Source organism: Hippoglossus stenolepis, chromosome 16 (assembly GCF_022539355.2).
Source record: "Hippoglossus stenolepis isolate QCI-W04-F060 chromosome 16, HSTE1.2, whole genome shotgun sequence".
Lineage (NCBI taxonomy): Eukaryota > Metazoa > Chordata > Actinopteri > Pleuronectiformes > Pleuronectidae > Hippoglossus > Hippoglossus stenolepis.
Genome location: NC_061498.1, coordinates 9,330,368 through 9,349,168, shown reverse-complemented (window position 1 = coordinate 9,349,168; position 18,801 = coordinate 9,330,368). Strand labels below are relative to the sequence as shown.

Genomic DNA, 18,801 nt, shown 5'->3' with positions numbered 1-18,801 from the left:
GAAAGGAGGAGGTGGAAACTGGCTGATGATTAACAGAATGACATTCATGTAGTCAATCTAACCTTGTCCGGCCTTATGGACAATGATGTGTTGAAAATCTGTCTCCTAGCTCTTTTCTCCCCACACCTAGTTAATGCATGCAAGGCCAGCCCAACACGCCACTCAACGAGAGCAAGTCCCTGTGGCGTACAGTCTACGCTAAAGAAATGGCATGGCTCAGAGGGCGTAATATAAAATCATGGCTTTCAAATGCAACAATGGCTGAAACTCTTGGCAGGCGACCATTAACACTCATTAACCTCTTCCTGCGAGAAACCACGTCCGACAGATGAAATCATACCCTACCTGGTGGAGACAATAGTTTTGATATCAGGCTAATTGTTCACCACGCCCCTGTACTCACTCTGTCAGCCGGCCCTGGGCGATCTCCGACAGGTTGAGTGGCATGGGGTAATTTCCCATCTCTATGGAAGCATTTGGCCCCGCTATAAGTTTGAACAGAGCGTTGTCCACCATCATGAGAGCCGTGGCAGGTGTGTGGTAGCCCTCGTTGTTGAAGTAGGCTGTGGCTTCAGTAAACTGGCTGCTGCGGCCACGGAAGGCAGCACCCACCACACAGCGCTCATTAAAGCTGCCTCCCTCCTCCTCTGCCTGGATCAGGATGTAATCAGTGAAGTCTGAAGGGAGCGGAACAGAAAGAGGACATGTGGTCAGTAAACACTCAACCGAGCAGACGAGCCATGTCTCGGTCTCGCTCGGCTCACCAGTGATGTTGATGAGTTGGCCTAGCTGGGCGGGGAGCTGTGAACTGTATGCGTTTGCCAGAGCAGAAGCCAGGGGACTCGCCCCGGGCTGCAGAGCCAGAGGGACCCTGGTGGGACCGTAGCGGCTGAGTGCCAGCCTCAGCTGAGGGGCGATCTGGTGACTGGGGAAAGTGTGTGCCACAACTAAGGCCACGACAGTGAAGACCAAAGGAACCAGGAACTGAGCCACCATCACCTTCCAGTTTCTCCAGCTGTAAAGCGCCCTCTTCAGGAACATGGCATAGAACTGTTGCAGGTGGAGTCTGACCTGGGGGCGGGGGGGGAGGAAAAAGGGAAAGTGAAATGTGAGCAATGTGAACAATATAAAAAAAACAACCAAAAAAAAGCATTTAGTTCCTCTTTATCTCACCCCCGTGTTGAGCTTGATGTTGGAGCAGTCCTCTGAGATGAGAGTGCCGCTGTCTGTGAAGTCGGTGACATCGGTCATGCCGCTGATGCTGCTGGCGTCGTCTGTGGTCCAGTCATTGGACCGTCTCTCATGTTGGTACTGAAGGGCGGGCAGCTGGATAGCCTGGATGTCCAAACTGGAATCTACCAGCTTTCCCACTCTGAGCACATAAAGAAAAAAGCTGCGATTATGCACTGACAAACAGAAAACAGCATTAAAAGGTGAATTGATTATGAAGTCTGCAGTTTTGACAGCAACTGACTGGAAAAACTGTTTATGTATATACACATGAATAAAGATTGATTTATTAGTATTTATTTTCTTTTGTGTAATGAGAAACACCAGCTGTGCAAATCCATTCCCTCTGTTTATTTTTTAGTAAAAGAAGAAAAGCAAACCGGGGCTGCTTTCAAATAAAACAATTTCTAGGCCTTATAATTAAATTATCATTGAGACCATCCCATCCAAGGCCGATCCAACTATATTAGACACGCTCGTCCTGCCAGATACACTGTGCCTTTGTGAGCCTACACATCTTTAATTCTAAGAAATGAAAAAACTAAAATGTGAATAAACTGAGCTCTACAACACCATATTTCCAAAATGACAAATTTGCCGCTTAATTTTGTTGGTCATTAGATGTTTTGGAACAATAAAACCACTTTAAATGGTGGAAATGCTACTATCTGAAAGACAAGTCACGTTCTTGGCTGCAATGTACTGAACTCGAGAAGGGAGCTAAATGAGAAAAAGTTGAAACAGCAGCTTTCTCTGTGTGTCATGTTTGATGTTTGATGTGTAGCGTAAACGGCCAGAACACGGCGATAGCCTCTCAGTGTGATCTGTAAATAATGAGGCCTGTTGCGATGCTATACACTCGTGCAAGTGAAGCGGCGTGCAGCGTCAGCCGTCTGCAGTGGATGTGCTCGTGTGCTCGTTGCCACAGATACGCATGTCGGGTCGACGGGGAAGCAGAAATAACTTCTCATTAAGCAGCAGGCAGCTGGAACTGAGATGTGTAAATAAAGATGGATGTAAAAAAAAAAAAAAACCTGCCAATTGTTCCATTTTACACTATGGTTCAGTTGATGTGGTTTTGTGTACAAAAGGGGAAACGGGATTTTATGAACCTGGGATAGAAACCGTTTAAATGTTACAAAAATAGATGCATTGAAAGTCAGAACAATGTTACCAAAATTAGAAGGAGACTCCGGAGGGTTTAACTCCACAAAATGTTTTTATCGTCTCTATAATATTCTATTAAGTGTCTATTAACCTTGTAAACTGCAATAATAATAATAATAAGATAATAAACTTTAAAAAGACGACACTGAGGTATAGCTTGACTGATTGATAAAGGACGGTTACCCCACAGTTGTGGAGCCATGACAGTTAAAGCTCTACCTCCATCTCTCTCAAGTCTTACCCTGGGTACTGAGAGAAACAGCTGATTAAATAGCAGATTTCGGGTCAGTCCATGGCTGATATCGCTGTGCCAGGCAGTAGGACAGTTACTCCCAGAGTCAGATTCTACTGATAAAAGAAAATTATCATCATGACCCCCCCCATGTGCCATTTCTCCTACCTGAGGAAAACTTCTTCCATGGTGGTGACAGAGGCTCCGTAGCTGGCGATGCCCAGTTCCTCTCTGTTCATCTCCAGCTCAGCGAACAGCAGCTCAAACCTGAGGAGTCATTAACAAAAGGGTAAATCAGGGAAACACATTACACACAGTGAAGTAAAGGTTGTCCCTCAGCAAAGCTATTGATGAATCTAATGCTGCCAAAATTCATTGAATAATCATATCATAATAAAATACCAAACAGAAGAAAGAGAGAGAAAGAGAAAAGCCACTGGGAGGTAGGAAATACATACGGATGTGAGTTAATATTCTTTTATAAATTTCCTGATTCATTCTGGGACATTCTCAAGTTCGCTGTCTCCTTTCACAGAAGCCAGAGTCATTATCCTTTAGTCATATGGTTCAGCAGAGGTGATTTCTGGTTAGTGCTATTTCGAACCATTAGGCCACTTCACTCTTTCCACTGTGTTTTTGTGAGTATTCAACAGAGGAACAAAGACCAGACTGACTCACCTGTTGGTGCTTTCTTTGGGCAAAATGTAGGAGAGCTCGGCTCCGGCGCTGCTCTCCAGCGTGGCGTTTGGAACATACATGTGGACAAGGCGGGTGATCTCGGACACGTTACAAAGAGCATCCTTTACTATCACCATGTGGTAGCCAGCACCTGGGGAGCAGAGGAAAGGAATAAGCCTGTGTAATAAGTCATAGCAGTCACGTGTTTCCACTTCATAACTAGATTTTCAATTCTCATGAGCAAGAATGACATCTGATAATATACGTTAGGTCACCATGACCATGACCTGTGACCACCAAAGTCTAATCAGGTCATCGTTGAGTCCAACTGAATGTTTGTACAATGTTTGATATCGTGTTCACAAGAATTTTGATAATTCCTGTGCACTCCTATAAAAAGGGAGAGCTGTCTTTTGACAACCATTCTACACATCTATCAACTCTGAGAAGGACATGGTCCGCAGCCATTTCGACATCACCCTCCACTTACCATATTTGTTCTTAAGGAAGAGCGGTGACCCGCAGCACTGCAGCTCTCCTCCTGCCATGATGATGATACGGTCTCCGAGCAGGTCAGCCTCATCCATGAAGTGCGTGGTGAGCAGAATGGTGCGACCCCGCTTCTCCCCTTGCAGGAGGTCCCAGGTGGCACGTCGAGCTGAGGGGTCCATACCCGATGTGGGCTCATCTAACATTACAACCTAGAGATGGGTAAAGATAAGAAGAGTTGATTGAGGTGGAGAGATATGACAAAATGAATGACGCTGAATAATGCTTGTTATATTCGTTTTACCTTGGAGTCTCCAATGAGGGCAATGCCAATAGAGAGTTTTCTCTTCATGCCACCAGAGAGGGTCTTGGAGCGAGCGTGCCGCTTGTCCTCAAGGTTCAGGATACGGAGGATTCTGTCCACTTCGTCTGGAATCTTGTCTTTGGAGTAGCCTTTCAACTAGATACAAGAACAAATAGACTAAACTACCAGCATTTACCAGGCTCTAAAAATGGGAAAGTTTAGTATTTAGAAGAACTGAAAAGTTACAATAAACTGGTAGAATAATCCAGTGTGGAAGGACACCAAGATGGAAGTCACGGAAAAAATATGCTCTTAATGAAACGAACGTGGAAAATTAATCCTAAATTGAATCTCTTGGTACAGTAAAACTGCTGCGGCTACAATAACAGTTATGGAAATAATATTATAATAATCATTCATCCATCCATCATCTCTACAGCTTATCCTTTTGAGAAGGGCAGGGGGGCTGGAGCCAATTATAATAATCATAAAAAATCTTTTGTTTGCATTGTATGGAGTTTTGTCTCTATAAAAAAAACATTAAATAAATGTATAATATGGAAATTATGTGTCAACCACAAAGGATTTAACTGAGAGAATGTATAGTGACACAAAAGTCTAATAAATTGGTCTCAGAATTTGGACCCCATTGTAAATGTATAGTAGGTGTGCATGTTTGTGTAGTAGTTTTATGTAGACGAGCGTCATTGTGCGAGTACCTGTGCGAAGAAAAGCAGGTGCTCTCTGACTGTGAGGTTATCAAATAGTACGTCGTGCTGGGGACAGAGTCCCAAACTGCGGCGGATCAGAGACATGTCCTGACAGATGTCGTAACCGTTGATGTAGGCCCTGCCACTGGTGGGAGGAAAAAGACCTGCAAACACGAGCATAAATAAGGGTTAATATCGAATAGGTGGCATCTATTCTTATCTGTGTGAGAATTGCTTTTTTCTATATCCTGCTCACCTGTCAGCATGGACAGCGTCGTCGTCTTCCCAGCACCATTGTGTCCCAGCAGCACCGAGATCTGTCCTTCAAACATGTTCAGCGTCAGATCCCGCACCGCTGTACGCATCTTGTTGCCCACTCTGAATTCCTATCGAGAGAACAAACCCAAAAACTTTATATGCACATTCTAAGAGGAAATAAAGGTACCGTCTAATTGCTGCAATAGATTTTTGTTATGACTGTCTATGCCACCTGCACCAATCTAAGCAAGGGGTAGTGCTGACTCTCTGGGCCACAGTGTTCTTTTTTGCTGCTCACCTTAACAAGGTGTTTGATCTTGATCCCAGAGACTAATCCAGCTGGTTCCTCCTCTATAAACTCTCCTTTCAGAGCCTTTTCTGCATCCTCCTCTTCCTCTTTCTCATTCACGAGAGCCATGCGAGGGCTGCTGCACCAGTAGGAAGGCTGCCGATGTGGTGATTGAGAGGAATTGAGGGAGAGGCAGAGGAAAGATGGGGGATAGAATAAAGGTCTTAGTTAAAAATTGTATCATAATATCAGCGTATATTTCCAACATATTGGTGCATTTTATCTTGCAAACTGCAATATTGTTCTCACAATATGAATGAAGTACGGTAATTACAGGATGCTACAAGGGAGGCAGAGGAACTAGACCAGTCATAAAAACACTAGACAGAGAGAATGGGCCGACATTAACATTGTTAACGTACACTCCACGCTACACAGGACTGTTTCCGGACTGAACCTCCCTCCCTGCTGCACTTCCTAAAAACCTGAGCTAATCCTCCACTTTCGAAGCTGTAGAACCAGCCTCTCACGCCCACAAACACACAATGGACACAGAGTAAAGTGCGTCAGAATGTAATCCACACCCTGCTAGCAGTCTCTTTAATTCCTGAATCCTGGGAAATAGGGTAGAAAGTGTTTATTTTTGTATATGTGTAAAAGGCATGCCATTTTGTGATTGTTCACAGTTCTTATAAAGATAAATATTTGTTTTGGCTGAAAAGACTCGGACATTTCCTGTTATTCTACTTGGCTGAACCCAACGATTTCCTCTGGCCAATAAGCTGCGACCCCTCGGTTTCAATCCCCTGTGCTGTCACTACATCACAGACAGTTTCTTTCTCTGACCACAGGAATATCTTTAATCTACGGCAGACTCAACGGGAGACATCAGCCTTGACCTTACAACTACCTGATGCTGTCATAGGAGCTGAATGGATCATGTTTAATTTAATAAAAGGGAAAAAAGAATGATACAAATCTAAATTTCTTCTGTTAGATTTGGAAAAATAAATTCATCATTTGATAACAAAGTCTCTAAACGGAAAATAAATGAAATCCTGGGATGCCAAAGGTTAACAACTTTTCAACTACATCTCTTGACCAAACCCATTAAATGTGAGTCAATTCCTAGTTCATACAAACTATCCAATCTCCCAAGTTTAAGTAATATATTAAATGTTAAGTAATCAATTAATACAGTTTGAAATGTTACAAACATAAAACGTAAAATGAAAAGCTGAACTTACACAAAACTTACACAATATACAATACTGGCTATACATTATGGGAAAGGTGATTGAGGTGATATTTTGTTCACACACGACTTCCTTCTTTTTTGTTGCACTTCTCAATTTTACTTCTAATGTTTGAATCAGTGACTGACTCTGCTGTGAAGACGAAAGCCACTGGGACACTGGGACAAACGCAATGTGGTTCAAGGACCTTCTGCTTGCAATTATCTGAAGAATCCATATCTGTTTTTATTGCATTATCTGTCCATGCTTACACTAATGCATCTGTATTTGGTTACATCCTCAGTTAATGTATGTGTGTGCATGCATGCGTGAGCGGCTTAGTGCACAGCCTACCAGTACAAAGAAGTAGGATGGTAGAGGCACTCCATACTCCCCGGGAAAAACTGCTTCCATGTACCAGGCTACCAGCCCATAAAGCACAGAGTCGAACAGCAGCAAGGCCATAACCTGGGCCATGGAGAAGTCGTCATCCACAGTGACAGGGTCAAACAGGTTAGACCACTGGATTCCTGTGCCTGTGGAGGACGAGAAAGACAAGATTAACCTTAGAGATAACTCAGTTTTAAAAAGACTTAGAGGAACAAAGAATCGCTCCATATTTACATATTTGCAGTTTGACATCATTTATAAAAAAAATTTAAACACGAGAGAAAATCTCACCTTTGCCTTCGAATATTCCAATGAGCTGAGCACCCATGGCCATGGCCACGTTGGAGATAAGGCAGGCTGACACCTTCTGGGCATGGCTCAGTAAGTCGTAGCGTGGCCACAGGAACAAATAAGGCAAGTAGCTCAGAAAATAAATGAAGCCGCCCGCTGCTGCTGCCACGTTGGCTAAAGAGACACAAAAAGAAAGAAACACTGGATAATGGGATGTTGATGAGTAGCGAGATCCATGTAGCAATAAAGAAGATGTTTGACCAAGAAACACGCTCTTGTCTTGTCTGTTTGCTGTCACACATACAGATGAAGAATGAAGAAGACGAGCACCACACATGGATTTGTAGAGCTGAGAGGGATAAATTTATATGTGAGAAAAGCCATTTTTGCTGTAAAATCTATTTCTCAGATTGACAGACAGATTCTGTGAGAGCTGCTGAGAGGACAAAGGAAGGATGGGGGAGAAATTCAGGAAAGGTGCTGTAGATGAGAAGGAGGAGAGGTTTTGAAAGGCCTTTTTACTTCCATTTCTGTGTAGCATGAGGGAGGTACTTGTGGTGGACAACGTGACATTTTGAGCCTTTCTGGACCATTGATCAAGAGCCATTATGTTTCTAAAGGGTAGGGTAGGGTGGGAGAAGTGTTCAGACAGCTGCACAGCCAGAAAGAAATAGTCCACTGAAGGCACTTAAGGATCCTTTCTGTTGGTTTGGCCTATTTTCTGTAAAAGCCCTTCTTTCCTCTTCCATCATCATTTATAAGAAAAACCGAGTCGGGCTTCATTAATAACGATCTTTGGGTTTTAGCAACTTCATATTTCTTTGTGAAGTGTCACAGAGAAAAGAACATTATTAAGTGGATTCTTTTGCTTCTTTAGTCCACTCAGTTTAACAGTACTGATTCAATTATTTACAGTTGGACAATTAATCAGGCTAATAGTGGCGAGCTAGTCGGAGACAGCAGGAAAAAGAAGTCAAGTTTCAGTTTACACCCATGTCTGAACAGATGCATATATTATATGTGGTGAAGACAGTAAGATGGGATTTACAGGGCACAACAGGGCACAAATAACCTTATAATTAATGGAGAGAGAAATTAAACACCTCATTGGAAAACTTTAGCTTTTCTCTTCTGCTCTGCCCCTATGGACCAAAAGGCTTTTAAAGCTTAATCACAACCAATCACAATTGTACATAAGTTCACAAAATAAACTTGACTGTTTTGCAAGAGACTAGCAAGCAAGTGCAATCTGAGCCTCTTTGGAAGGGGGTGCTGCAGGTTTGAACGAGAAGCTCTGGAAGAGTAAAATGCACAAAGAAGGAGAGGAATTGTGATAACGATGAGACGGAGGTGGAAACCGCTAAGAACTGCAAATAACTTGTTAACAATGCATTTCTCTTCACCAAGACATGGCAGCTTACTAAATGTGCTGCCTGGATTAGCTAACATTGATCAAATACTGTATATACCACACATAGAGGGACATTATGTAATAATATTAACCCTGAGGAGTCTTGGGCTATGTGGGCCGTTTTTTTATTTTTCCTTTATGCATCACATTAAAAACAACCTTTCCTGTTTTTGGTATATTTTTTCAGCACCAAATTGCCTATATCACCAGACAATAATTTTTTTGCTTTGACATAGTATATCAAAACATTGGACCCAAAAACAAACATCAACCTGATTTAACTCCAGAGGGTTAATAACAATAATTAGCATATAACTTTTTGTAGGAGGTTTTTTTTTTTTATAGCTCAAGAGCCTTTTTTTGCTGCTTTTATGCTTTGGATCAGAGAAAAGCTGAAAACCAACACTTTGACCTACATCTGACAGACCATGCACTGTTGCACGCACTGAACATTTCAGCCTGCTGCTCCTGAAGTTAAACAGTGGAATTTAAAAGGCATTTGACCACACACACAGTGCAAAGTGAAAGACAAAGTGAGGAAAGCGTGGGCGGACACAGAAACACACACACCTCGTGAGAAGAAGGCACTGATCATGAAGCTGAAGTTGATGGTGGCCACAGTGAAGAAGAGCAGGAAGACAAAGACCAGTGTGGGGTCACTGTAGCTCAGCACTGCGCCGTTAGGGCTCACCTGAAACGACACATTCAGATCCAGCGCTCAGTTATCACTCACATGTTTACTGCCTCTGAACCAAGACATTAAGTTACTGTTCAACTGTACTGAAGCCGATATTTCCCTTTCAGAGACATTAATTTATGTTTGCCGACATAGGCCAATATGAACTTTTGACAGTATAAACAATGCAGAAAAGATGTGCATTTATGTTTACAACAAAAATGTTTATTAGTTTTGTACAACACAGTTTATGGTTCAACTGTAAACTATCCTGTATATCTTGTAAAGAAAATCTGTGATTACATTTCATTGTCATAAGGACTTCGAAGGAATCACTGTAATAGGATTTTTTAGTCCCTAATATCAGTATCAGCCTCCAAAAATCTTTATCAGTTGGACTCTACTATGAATAATGACATTATATTACAGTTTCCTTTGCTTAAATAAGTGGCAATGGCATTACATGTTGGAAATATTGTGTTAAGTGATGACAATCTGTCACACAAACTCACCTTGATACAGACCAGCAAGGTAAAAAAAAAGACTGAAATGGAGAGGAAGAGGAAGAACATGAGGAACCAGGCGGTCCAGTGGAGCCAGTTGCTGAGACCCATCATCCTCATGTACTCCTGAAATGCACGAGACAAAGGATGAGTCTGGCTGGTTCTATTGCTAATTGTTAGAGCAGCCCACCCAGAGACACGGAAACACACCTTGAGCTTCCTTTCCTTTTCCAGCACGACGGATCGTACAATGTTGAGGGATGTGTACGTGAAGCTGAGCACCATAAGTAGGGGCAGTTGGTTCTGAATGGCCAGGATGAAGACGTCATATATAAAGGCAGGATACGGAAACCGTGACAGGACCACTCTGACCTGTGGCAGCAGAGGGGCAGCAGCAGTGCTGTTGTATGAATGCATGATGGCTCTGTCCACTGCATGCTGCACCGCCAGAAAGCCCTCTCGATTATAACCTGAAAAAATAAAAGAGCAGTTATTCAATTTGTAGAAACTGTATCAGGGTTCCAAGGATTTTCTCGTGGAGCAAACCCACTTTCTACGTGACCTTGTTCCACAAAGTCCCATATTCTCTCTAGAGGTCAACATTAAAATAGGTAAAAGCCCTTGATGCAGAAAGGTGGAGCTGCAGTGGTGAGTTATGATGCATGTGGAAGTTGGACATTCATATTCATGAGATCCAAAAAGCTTGTTGGTGTATATTGTGCTGCTGTGACGACTTCATCTTTCGGAGTATGCCTCCTCATCCAATTAAAGTTGCATTCACCTTTGGCACTTCATTAAAGCCATTTTCAAACATGACCTGCGGGTAAAATCTGGACAATTGGCTACGGAGATTTGGGGATTTCTTGCTTTCTTCTTTTTTGCGTCAGTCACGCGTGAGAATCGTCAACAACCCCCCTCCGACTTGTTCGCGGTGAATCCAGCGGGGGATCCCCTGCTGTGCTCACACATACTAGGAGGCCAGGGAGAAAAAAGCGTCTCCAACATTTGCGTTCACACAAGCACCTTCTCCGGAGAAAGTATGGAGGAACTGCGGAGTTCAGTGCTTCTCTAAAAGCAGCTTATGAGAAAGATTTGCAGGGCTTCTTGGGGACAACAGAGCAGTGTCGCCTCTTATCCCCGGTTAATCATAATCACATAATTTAAACCTGACATATCCACTGCATTTGAGGATTAAGTTTAAGCACATGCAATGTCACCTGAACGGTGCCTGACACCTAACAAATGGCTCACAAATGATGCAAGGCCGTGCTGTAACCTGATCGTGCCAAAAGTAGATAACACTGATCATGCCAAAGATGGTTGCCCTGGAAACACAGCCTGAAGAGAGGGCGCTCTCTCTCTCTCTCTCTCTCTCTTCAGGAGAGATAGTGGGAAATTAAGAGCTTTTCATAAATCACAGTCTCTGTCCAAGCATAAAAATATAATGTTTAGGACTAATGCTTATTTGAAAGAAATATGAGGCTTTTGTATATTGAACATTTAAATTTGGACTTGGCGCCCTTCTGAGGACACGATTGTGCCTTTCAACCGCAGAAAAGGGAGAGAGAGAAAGTAAGAAAGACAGCCAAGAAAAGCAGAAGATAAGGAAGGTCAAAGAGAAGATGGGTGGGAGGGTCCTACCTGGCGTGCCCCCATCATTGTCATGCTGCTCTCTTGGCCCTGGCATTAGAAAAAGGGGAAAGAGGCCGTGTGTGTGCCAGTCCAGGTCACTGTTCGGGTTCAGCTCCGACTTCTCCTTGATTGGGGCATTGCGCGGGCTGAAGGAGAACCGCAGGTGGTAGCGCACCTGTGTGTGAGAGAGAGCAAAAAGAGCACGTTTTCAGACATGACCTGCGGGTAAAATCTAGTGAATTGGCGGTGGAGATTAACTGCAGTTTGCCTTTCACACATGCACAACACAGCGGGAGATTCTCTACACAGACACGTTCACAACAGCCACAATTCCTCTGCATTATTCGGTCGAGAGGTGAGGCAGCTGGGAGCAGCAGGCAGAGAAAGTCTTCTTGTTGAAGAGTGGACAGTTGTGGAGGTTAGAGGATCTAATCAGGATGCCTTCTGGGTGCCTTATATTGGGGGGTTTACTGGGCATGTCCAATTGGGAGGTGACCACACGTTAGAGCCAGAACTCGCTGGTGGGACTACATATCCCATGTGGCCTGGGAACATCTCAGGAAGAGCTGGAAAGGATGTCTGGGGAGAGGGATGTCCTACTTAGCCAGCTGCCTCAGTCACCTGATCTGGGATAAGCGTAAGACAATATATACTTGTCTTTACCGATCCTTAACATTGAAATAAACATAAGTATGACATGGAAAAGAAGGGACAAATAATAAATATGTTTTATGGCAGTGTATCTCAGTTTCACAGTGTATGATCCCAGTCATACTGACTTGTATCCAAATGATAACAAAGAGTCAAAGACTTTGGCTCCTCTTTCTTCTCAGCTTTGATTATTAAAGCTGTGATAAGTGGTTGACTGATCTATATACACGACTGGAACAAACAGAAGAGTGAGGAAAAATGATTTGCTTTTGTCTAATGTTTTATTATTATTCTCTCACCCTTTGTCTTTTCATGGTTACGGTTCAATACGTCCCTCAACGAGGACGATGAGGCTGAATTGAATTGAACCGCAAGGAGAGGGACACATACAGGGAGATGATTCACCTTTAAAAGTGTGAGTATCTCCATCCTGCTGTGAGCTGTGGCAGTGTGAAGCCTTCAAACCTATTAAGTCTGTCAGATCCCCCTCACACCCAGATAAAGCTTTTCCCATGTGGGATCACACTGGATAAACACATGAATTCATCTGTCCTCAGTTATTCCTGCGACGCTGGAGGAAAGGTTTCGACTCGAATTTCATTCTACCTCATGTATATTGAAAGCAGATAATCCCGTCATATCTTATTTGACAAGGTTTGGTCGAAGATTTTCCCTCTATAGCTAAGGCACCAGCTGAATGTACATGTAAACAAATGGAGTTTCAGAAAACACGTTGTCTGAATCAGTATTAGTTGTCACACATTCTGAACGTACGCAGTATGAAGTTATGCTTTTGTTAAAATAAAATTTAAAAAATACAGATAAGGTGAATGTACCAAGTGTTAGACTCTGCAGTGTCCCTGAAGCACTCACTAGACAACAACACAGACAATGTGCTGCAACTGCACCCACACTGGGAAAATTGACAAGTGTGTGTCAGTGTGTGTTTTACCTTTAAAGGCATAGGTTCATCGTCATGGAAAGCGTGCTCGAACACCACCGCAGCCAGCAGCTTCCCTGACCGAGGGTCATGCATCACGTAGTGGTCCAAATGCTCCTCTGTTTCAAAGCCACGCACTGGAAAAGAAACACACAAACAGATATTAAGAACATTGTATTAGTCGTGATGTGCTTTTTATCTCAAATACCTTTCATGCCTGTGTCTCATTGCCCTGCCTTGGTGCTCGTTATTCTCAGACAGTCAGGAAGTTGGTCGAGAAAACATCCTGCCTTCATAATACATTTTTTGCCAATATTATCATTAAAACTGGGCAAATCTTGAGGAGGAAAAAGTGCAACTGAACATGCCCACATACTTGCTTTCTTTGACACAGATGCTAGCTCTTATAAAAAAGGGAAGAGATACCTCCAAGGCTGAAACACAAAGAAGGCACTGTGACAAAAAATCCACCTGAAAAAACCCCTAACCGTCCAAAGAGAGCAGGACAATAATAGCTCATATCTTTTTTGCAATTTCTAAAGCCCTGAATTTCTCAATGTCAGCTTTTATTCTACTTATCAAGCACACATGAGGCTATTGATTCTGAGTCTGGCAGAGCACAACATTTTTAGACATTGGTTCCAGGGTTAAATCTGGGTCAGTCACATAAAGCAAACACTTGAAATATGAAACACACAGAGGGAAACAGGTAAAGGACAAACACCTGTTAAACACACAAGGCACGCGACACACTGCTCTTAACTTCACCAGCTCGTAATTCCCGGACTGTAGTTGTATCTCGCAGTTGCAAAGGGGTTACATAGGCTGTTTTCAGACGTGAATGTCCGAACCCAATTTCCTGGGGGATATTCCAGGGTTTGCATTTCACATATGAAGTACTACGTTGACATGTTCGTCTGCGTCTTCTACATATATGGCACCATTTTCCATCCTGAGCGATTTGCAGTTTTCCTGCTGTATTATCACATGTGCTCAGGCCTACATTATCCGTACATTGAACTAGGGGGCTGTCATTTGCGTTTATATATACAGCCCGTACGAAAAATTTCAGGAGAATGTCCAGAGTTCAATTCATGTCTGAAAGCAGCTGTAGAAAGAATTGTGGATAAGCTTATTAAGAAAAAATAGCTCATAATTGAATTTGTTCAAAAGAAATACATCCCCCGTTATTTGTGTCTAGGTAAAAAAAACACAACACATAAACAGAATTATAATTCGTTGTTGGCTGGATGTGGCATCTACATGTGTATGAGTGATTTCCATGGAGAAGCCCTTACTTTAGTCAAAACGCATTTTCTGGTGGGTTGCTGTATGTGCATAAAACCTAGCCTCGATTCCCCTCCACCTTTCCCTGTGAGCGCGGAGACGGGCTAAATTATTCATTAATGGCTGAACTGGGATCTCATGCGGCTGTGTACAGGACAACCTACAGCTACTCAGATCTGTCTACCTGCTGCCTCGAATCTGTCGTCAGGCCCACCCTGCTGCCGTTTGTGCATCTTTCCGATGCCTAAAATATGTAAAGAGCCAGTGTGAACACCTGTCAGTTAAACTGTCCGCATTATTTATCTGGGTTGCTGGTCGTGCAGAGAGGGCGTGTGTGTTTCAGTCAGTAAGAAAGATAAGGAGTGTACTCTCATGCTACAATGGGCTGCGTGTCTCCTCTCCGTCCCTCTCGATACAGTGTAACACAAGAGAAGGGCGTGATCTATTTAATCTCCTTAGGGTCGTTTCTAGAGGAACCAGTATTCCCAGTTCTGCCCTGAATTAAAAGTGGTGACCAGGCTCAGGTATATGTTTCACTGGTTATAATGGTGTAGTAACAGCTCCCATCGTGTATGCAGACCATATGCTTTTTTGTTAGAGTCATGATTTGTTTCGTACCAACAAAAGGACACCATTGTCTTGCAAGAATCAATATTCTTAGACATTTACTCAAGAAGTGATACATTCAGAGAATGTCCATATTAAAAGGACTAGTTTGACATTTTGGTCTGATTTGTTGTCATGGTGAATGTTAGAAGATCAATATTCCTCTGACGACCTGTAAATATAAGGCCACAGCCTGTTGGAGGAGCAGAGCCTCAAGACTGCAATCAGGAGGAAATAGATCCACACAAAACCCCTGACACCGTGTGTCAACATTTCGGTTTTTCCAGCAGATAAAACAACTATAATGTAGAGTTTATACCTTCGCCAAGTCCCAATAGTCACCTTAAATTATATCAAGCTACACCAAATTGCACACACATATAGATGTTAGTCCCCAGAAGGCCGGATTCATTTTCATCAAAATACATGAATATTCCCTGGAAAATTAGTGAAAATGTGACCCAAAAAAAAACACCCTATCGCACAATGTTTGAGGAAGTCAATAAAAAACATTCCAAGATCCCCCCCAATTTACGATGTTATTCCCAGATCCATACCTCAACCTTCCACCAAGTTTTGTGATAATCTGTCCCAGTCGATTTTTTGTAATCTTGTTACAAACAAAACAAACTAATAAACCAACAGGGGTAAAAACCTGTGCTCCTAAGTGGAGGTCAAAACTATGTCTATGAGCTTTAGATGTGTTGTTAAGCAGACTTTTGTTAGCTTCAGATGAGACCAGGCCAGCTATGAGAGCAGTATTGACTGTTGACCCACCAATGGCAAATTATTGTATTCCCACACATTCGCATGTGAACTGAACCTGTCGCCCATTTCCTTCCCGACTATGACCTCACCTGAGGAGAGAGACAGTCTGACTCGCACGTTCTCCGCCACCTGGCGCACCACACTGGAGTTACCGGGCACGTAGGCCAGCTGCAAGCGTTGCAAGAACGTGGGGAGTGCGTCGACAGTGTAGCTCCCATAGACCGTGGCATTCGGGTAATCCTCAAAAGGCACTTTCTGACGCAGCACGATGAGGATGCCAGAGAACAGCAAGGGCAGGAGTATCTCCACCAGAGTTACCAGGATTTGACGTTTCTGGGAAATAAAGAGATTATCAGTCATTTTTTAAAATTGGATTTTGAAGGGGATATTAGGGGACATGTTGTTTTATCAATGAACATGAAGAGCAGATAGAGAAGATACTGAGATTAATGAACCATGTCATGCTTGACAGATCACTTCTAAAAAACTAGAAACCTGCGTAAAAAATTAAAAAATGTGAGTAGAATAAAACCTCATTTGAAGCACACAGCTAAGAAGAATGCAGCACTCAAAAGTAAACACAACCCCATTTCAAAACTGTTAATATGCTTTGAAAATGCTAACTACAAATCATGTTTAGCCGAGCCGGAGCATCAATTTATTCTTCTCACACCACCCAGAGTTGAAACCAGACTTTTTTTCTTAATTTTTACAAAAAGGACACGTCTGCACTTTTGCAAAGTAAGGAATCATGATTTAGATTGTTCTGACGCATGAGATTTATAGAGCCGTATCATTTACTATAAGCCTCTGAAGTCATTACGTGTCATGGTGCTGCTGACTCCCCTGAGTCAGCGCTGTAACTCAAGAGAGTCATGGTGCTGCTGATGCCAGTGGGACCGGCTCCATGTGGAATAGAACGCTTCAGGAACTTAATAACACTGGGGTAATTGTGTCTCAAATGCTGCCTTTCATTTGCATTCACTCATCTGGCAGACGATCTTCAAGCAGCTTACAACTGGGGAACTGTAAAGCTTCAGTAGTGTAGAAGAGAGAGTTTGTTAAATCTGCTAATTCTATTGAAGAATTAGATTTAAAAGAGATCTCTGTGTTCTCGTAAAAGATTTATTTTGGGGCATAGATATTTTTCTTAATCACATATAGTCCCGATGCTTACATTTTGTTCAAGTTAGGCTAGAGGCCACTGTTGAACAAAGAACAAGCACATCAAAAAAATAATTCCTGAACCAGATCCGCACCAAAATTCTATGGATCTTTACACTGATCCATACCGAATACTTTCCCGAAGTTTCGTGGTAGTTCATCAAGTAGCTTTTGTGTAATCTTGTAAACAAACCAACCAACAAACAAACAAACAAACAAACAAACAAGGGTGAAAACATAACCTCTCTGGCAGAGTTAATGACATTTGTATTACTAATTTGCAAAGCATTGAAATCTCATTAGTTATCTGCTGTGGCTGACTGGAAATATGTCAAATTACGTTTTCTAAATATGACAGGACACAACCAAATCACACAATGGCCTTGTGATGTAGAGTAAGGTCTTTGTATTAGTGACATGTTTTTACAGACATAAATTACAGTGTCCTGTACATAAGATGTGATAGTGCATTACATTCTGAATAAAGATTAGGTGAATAACATGTACCCTGAGACTCTGTTCTGCTGCCGAGATGGTGAATAAACACCAACAGTAATTTTTTTTCCTGCCCGGTCCTAATGGAGTCTCTTGAGTCTCTGGACTACCACAACTGTGCAGCAGCGGGTTGCCAAAGAGTAATGGCGTAACAGCCTCCTCACACAAACATGTTATGCAGCCGATAACCAATTCCATTTCTGAACCGTTGCGAAACCATCAGCTGATATTAACGCTACGCAAGCAGCCATACAGAGCAATACACAGCAGGAAATGTGCCAAGACTCAAAGCCCATGAAAATCAGGCAATGTTGACTGTATAAAATTCTTTCCCATCTACTGTAAACTGAGACAGAACCTGAGTCTGGTGACATTATGTTCCATGAACTTTATATTTGTGCAAGAAAAGAGTAATCTGCTACTGTAAGACAGCCTGTCTTTCCTGTTGGTTAAGATCAGGTGTGTGTAACCTGCTTAACCGCTTACCCAACAAGATAAAAACACACAACACACAACGAAGACCCATGAATCAAAAAACTACATAAAAGAAAAATATTCTTGTAATAATACCTGTCTCATGATATATGTCACAACATAAAATAAATAGAGCAACCAAGTAACTAATGGTACAAATAATGATTTCCCCGAGGCAGCCATATATGGTGAGGAAAAGCATGTGATGGCCACTAACATGCTGACCAAGCTAGAGCCTGAGATACAACAACTCAGTGGAGACACAGTGGGGTCAGCCAGTTGTCGCTGGGTAACATCATTAATTTGTAGAAAACTAAACGTTAAGTCAGATCACTGTATTTATGATGGCACATGAGCCAATACCTTACTTAATACTGTCATAAGGAACTCCGCTATGTAAACACAGCTACATCTGACAATTCACAGTCGCAAATATTGTCACCACCTAATAAGGACACGCGAGCTGCTTTCAGACATGCACTGAACTTTGGAGATCCCCCGGAAATTCACCAGAGGAGCTGTATGTTTGAACGCAGGTGATCGAAAGCCTCCGATGTGAGAACACAGCATGTGACCCCCTCTGCAGGATTCACCGCAAGCAAGGCGGGCACGTTGATGACGTTTCTAACATGCACCAGACGCAAAACTAAAATAATGCAAATGTCTCCAGATGAAAAAGCGCTGCCATACACGCAGAGGACACAGACAAAGATGTCAAGAGAGCTTTTGGTGGTAAGGACTGACGCCGGTGTTGATGTGCTGTAAACAACAACACATGAACTCCGCAACAGAATTGGTAAGTTCAGTCTGGCCTCTCTCTGCCGCACCACCCCTCACCTGAATCCTGCGGAGGCTTCTGTGTTGTTGTGAACGCATCTGAGCGAATAATCTCCCGCTGCGTTGTGCATGTGTGAAAGGCAA

At 42.7% G+C, this 18,801-nt stretch overlaps 1 protein-coding gene across 3 annotated transcripts in view; it reads right to left on the bottom strand.

Moving 5' to 3' along the window:
* Positions 1-18,801, bottom strand: part of abca3b (ATP-binding cassette, sub-family A (ABC1), member 3b) — a 52,688-nt gene that overhangs the window by 31,214 nt on the left and 2,673 nt on the right. For all 3 annotated transcript variants that reach the window (XR_007034896.1, XR_007034895.1, XM_035179841.2), the window contains exons 3-20: positions 15,837-16,080; positions 13,099-13,223; positions 11,505-11,670; positions 10,074-10,333; positions 9,873-9,989; positions 9,255-9,375; positions 7,274-7,447; positions 6,947-7,128; positions 5,367-5,513; positions 5,067-5,196; positions 4,820-4,974; positions 4,101-4,256; positions 3,798-4,008; positions 3,308-3,458; positions 2,798-2,896; positions 1,174-1,372; positions 765-1,071; positions 404-677 (exon numbers count right to left, since the gene is read on the bottom strand). Coding sequence is in view for 1 of the 3 variants with exons in the window: in XM_035179841.2 (XP_035035732.2) it covers positions 404-677; positions 765-1,071; positions 1,174-1,372; positions 2,798-2,896; positions 3,308-3,458; positions 3,798-4,008; positions 4,101-4,256; positions 4,820-4,974; positions 5,067-5,196; positions 5,367-5,513; positions 6,947-7,128; positions 7,274-7,447; positions 9,255-9,375; positions 9,873-9,989; positions 10,074-10,333; positions 11,505-11,670; positions 13,099-13,223; positions 15,837-16,080 (3,218 nt within the window). In the remaining 2 variants the exon portion in view is untranslated. The remainder of the gene's footprint in view (positions 1-403; positions 678-764; positions 1,072-1,173; positions 1,373-2,797; positions 2,897-3,307; positions 3,459-3,797; positions 4,009-4,100; positions 4,257-4,819; positions 4,975-5,066; positions 5,197-5,366; positions 5,514-6,946; positions 7,129-7,273; positions 7,448-9,254; positions 9,376-9,872; positions 9,990-10,073; positions 10,334-11,504; positions 11,671-13,098; positions 13,224-15,836; positions 16,081-18,801) is intronic.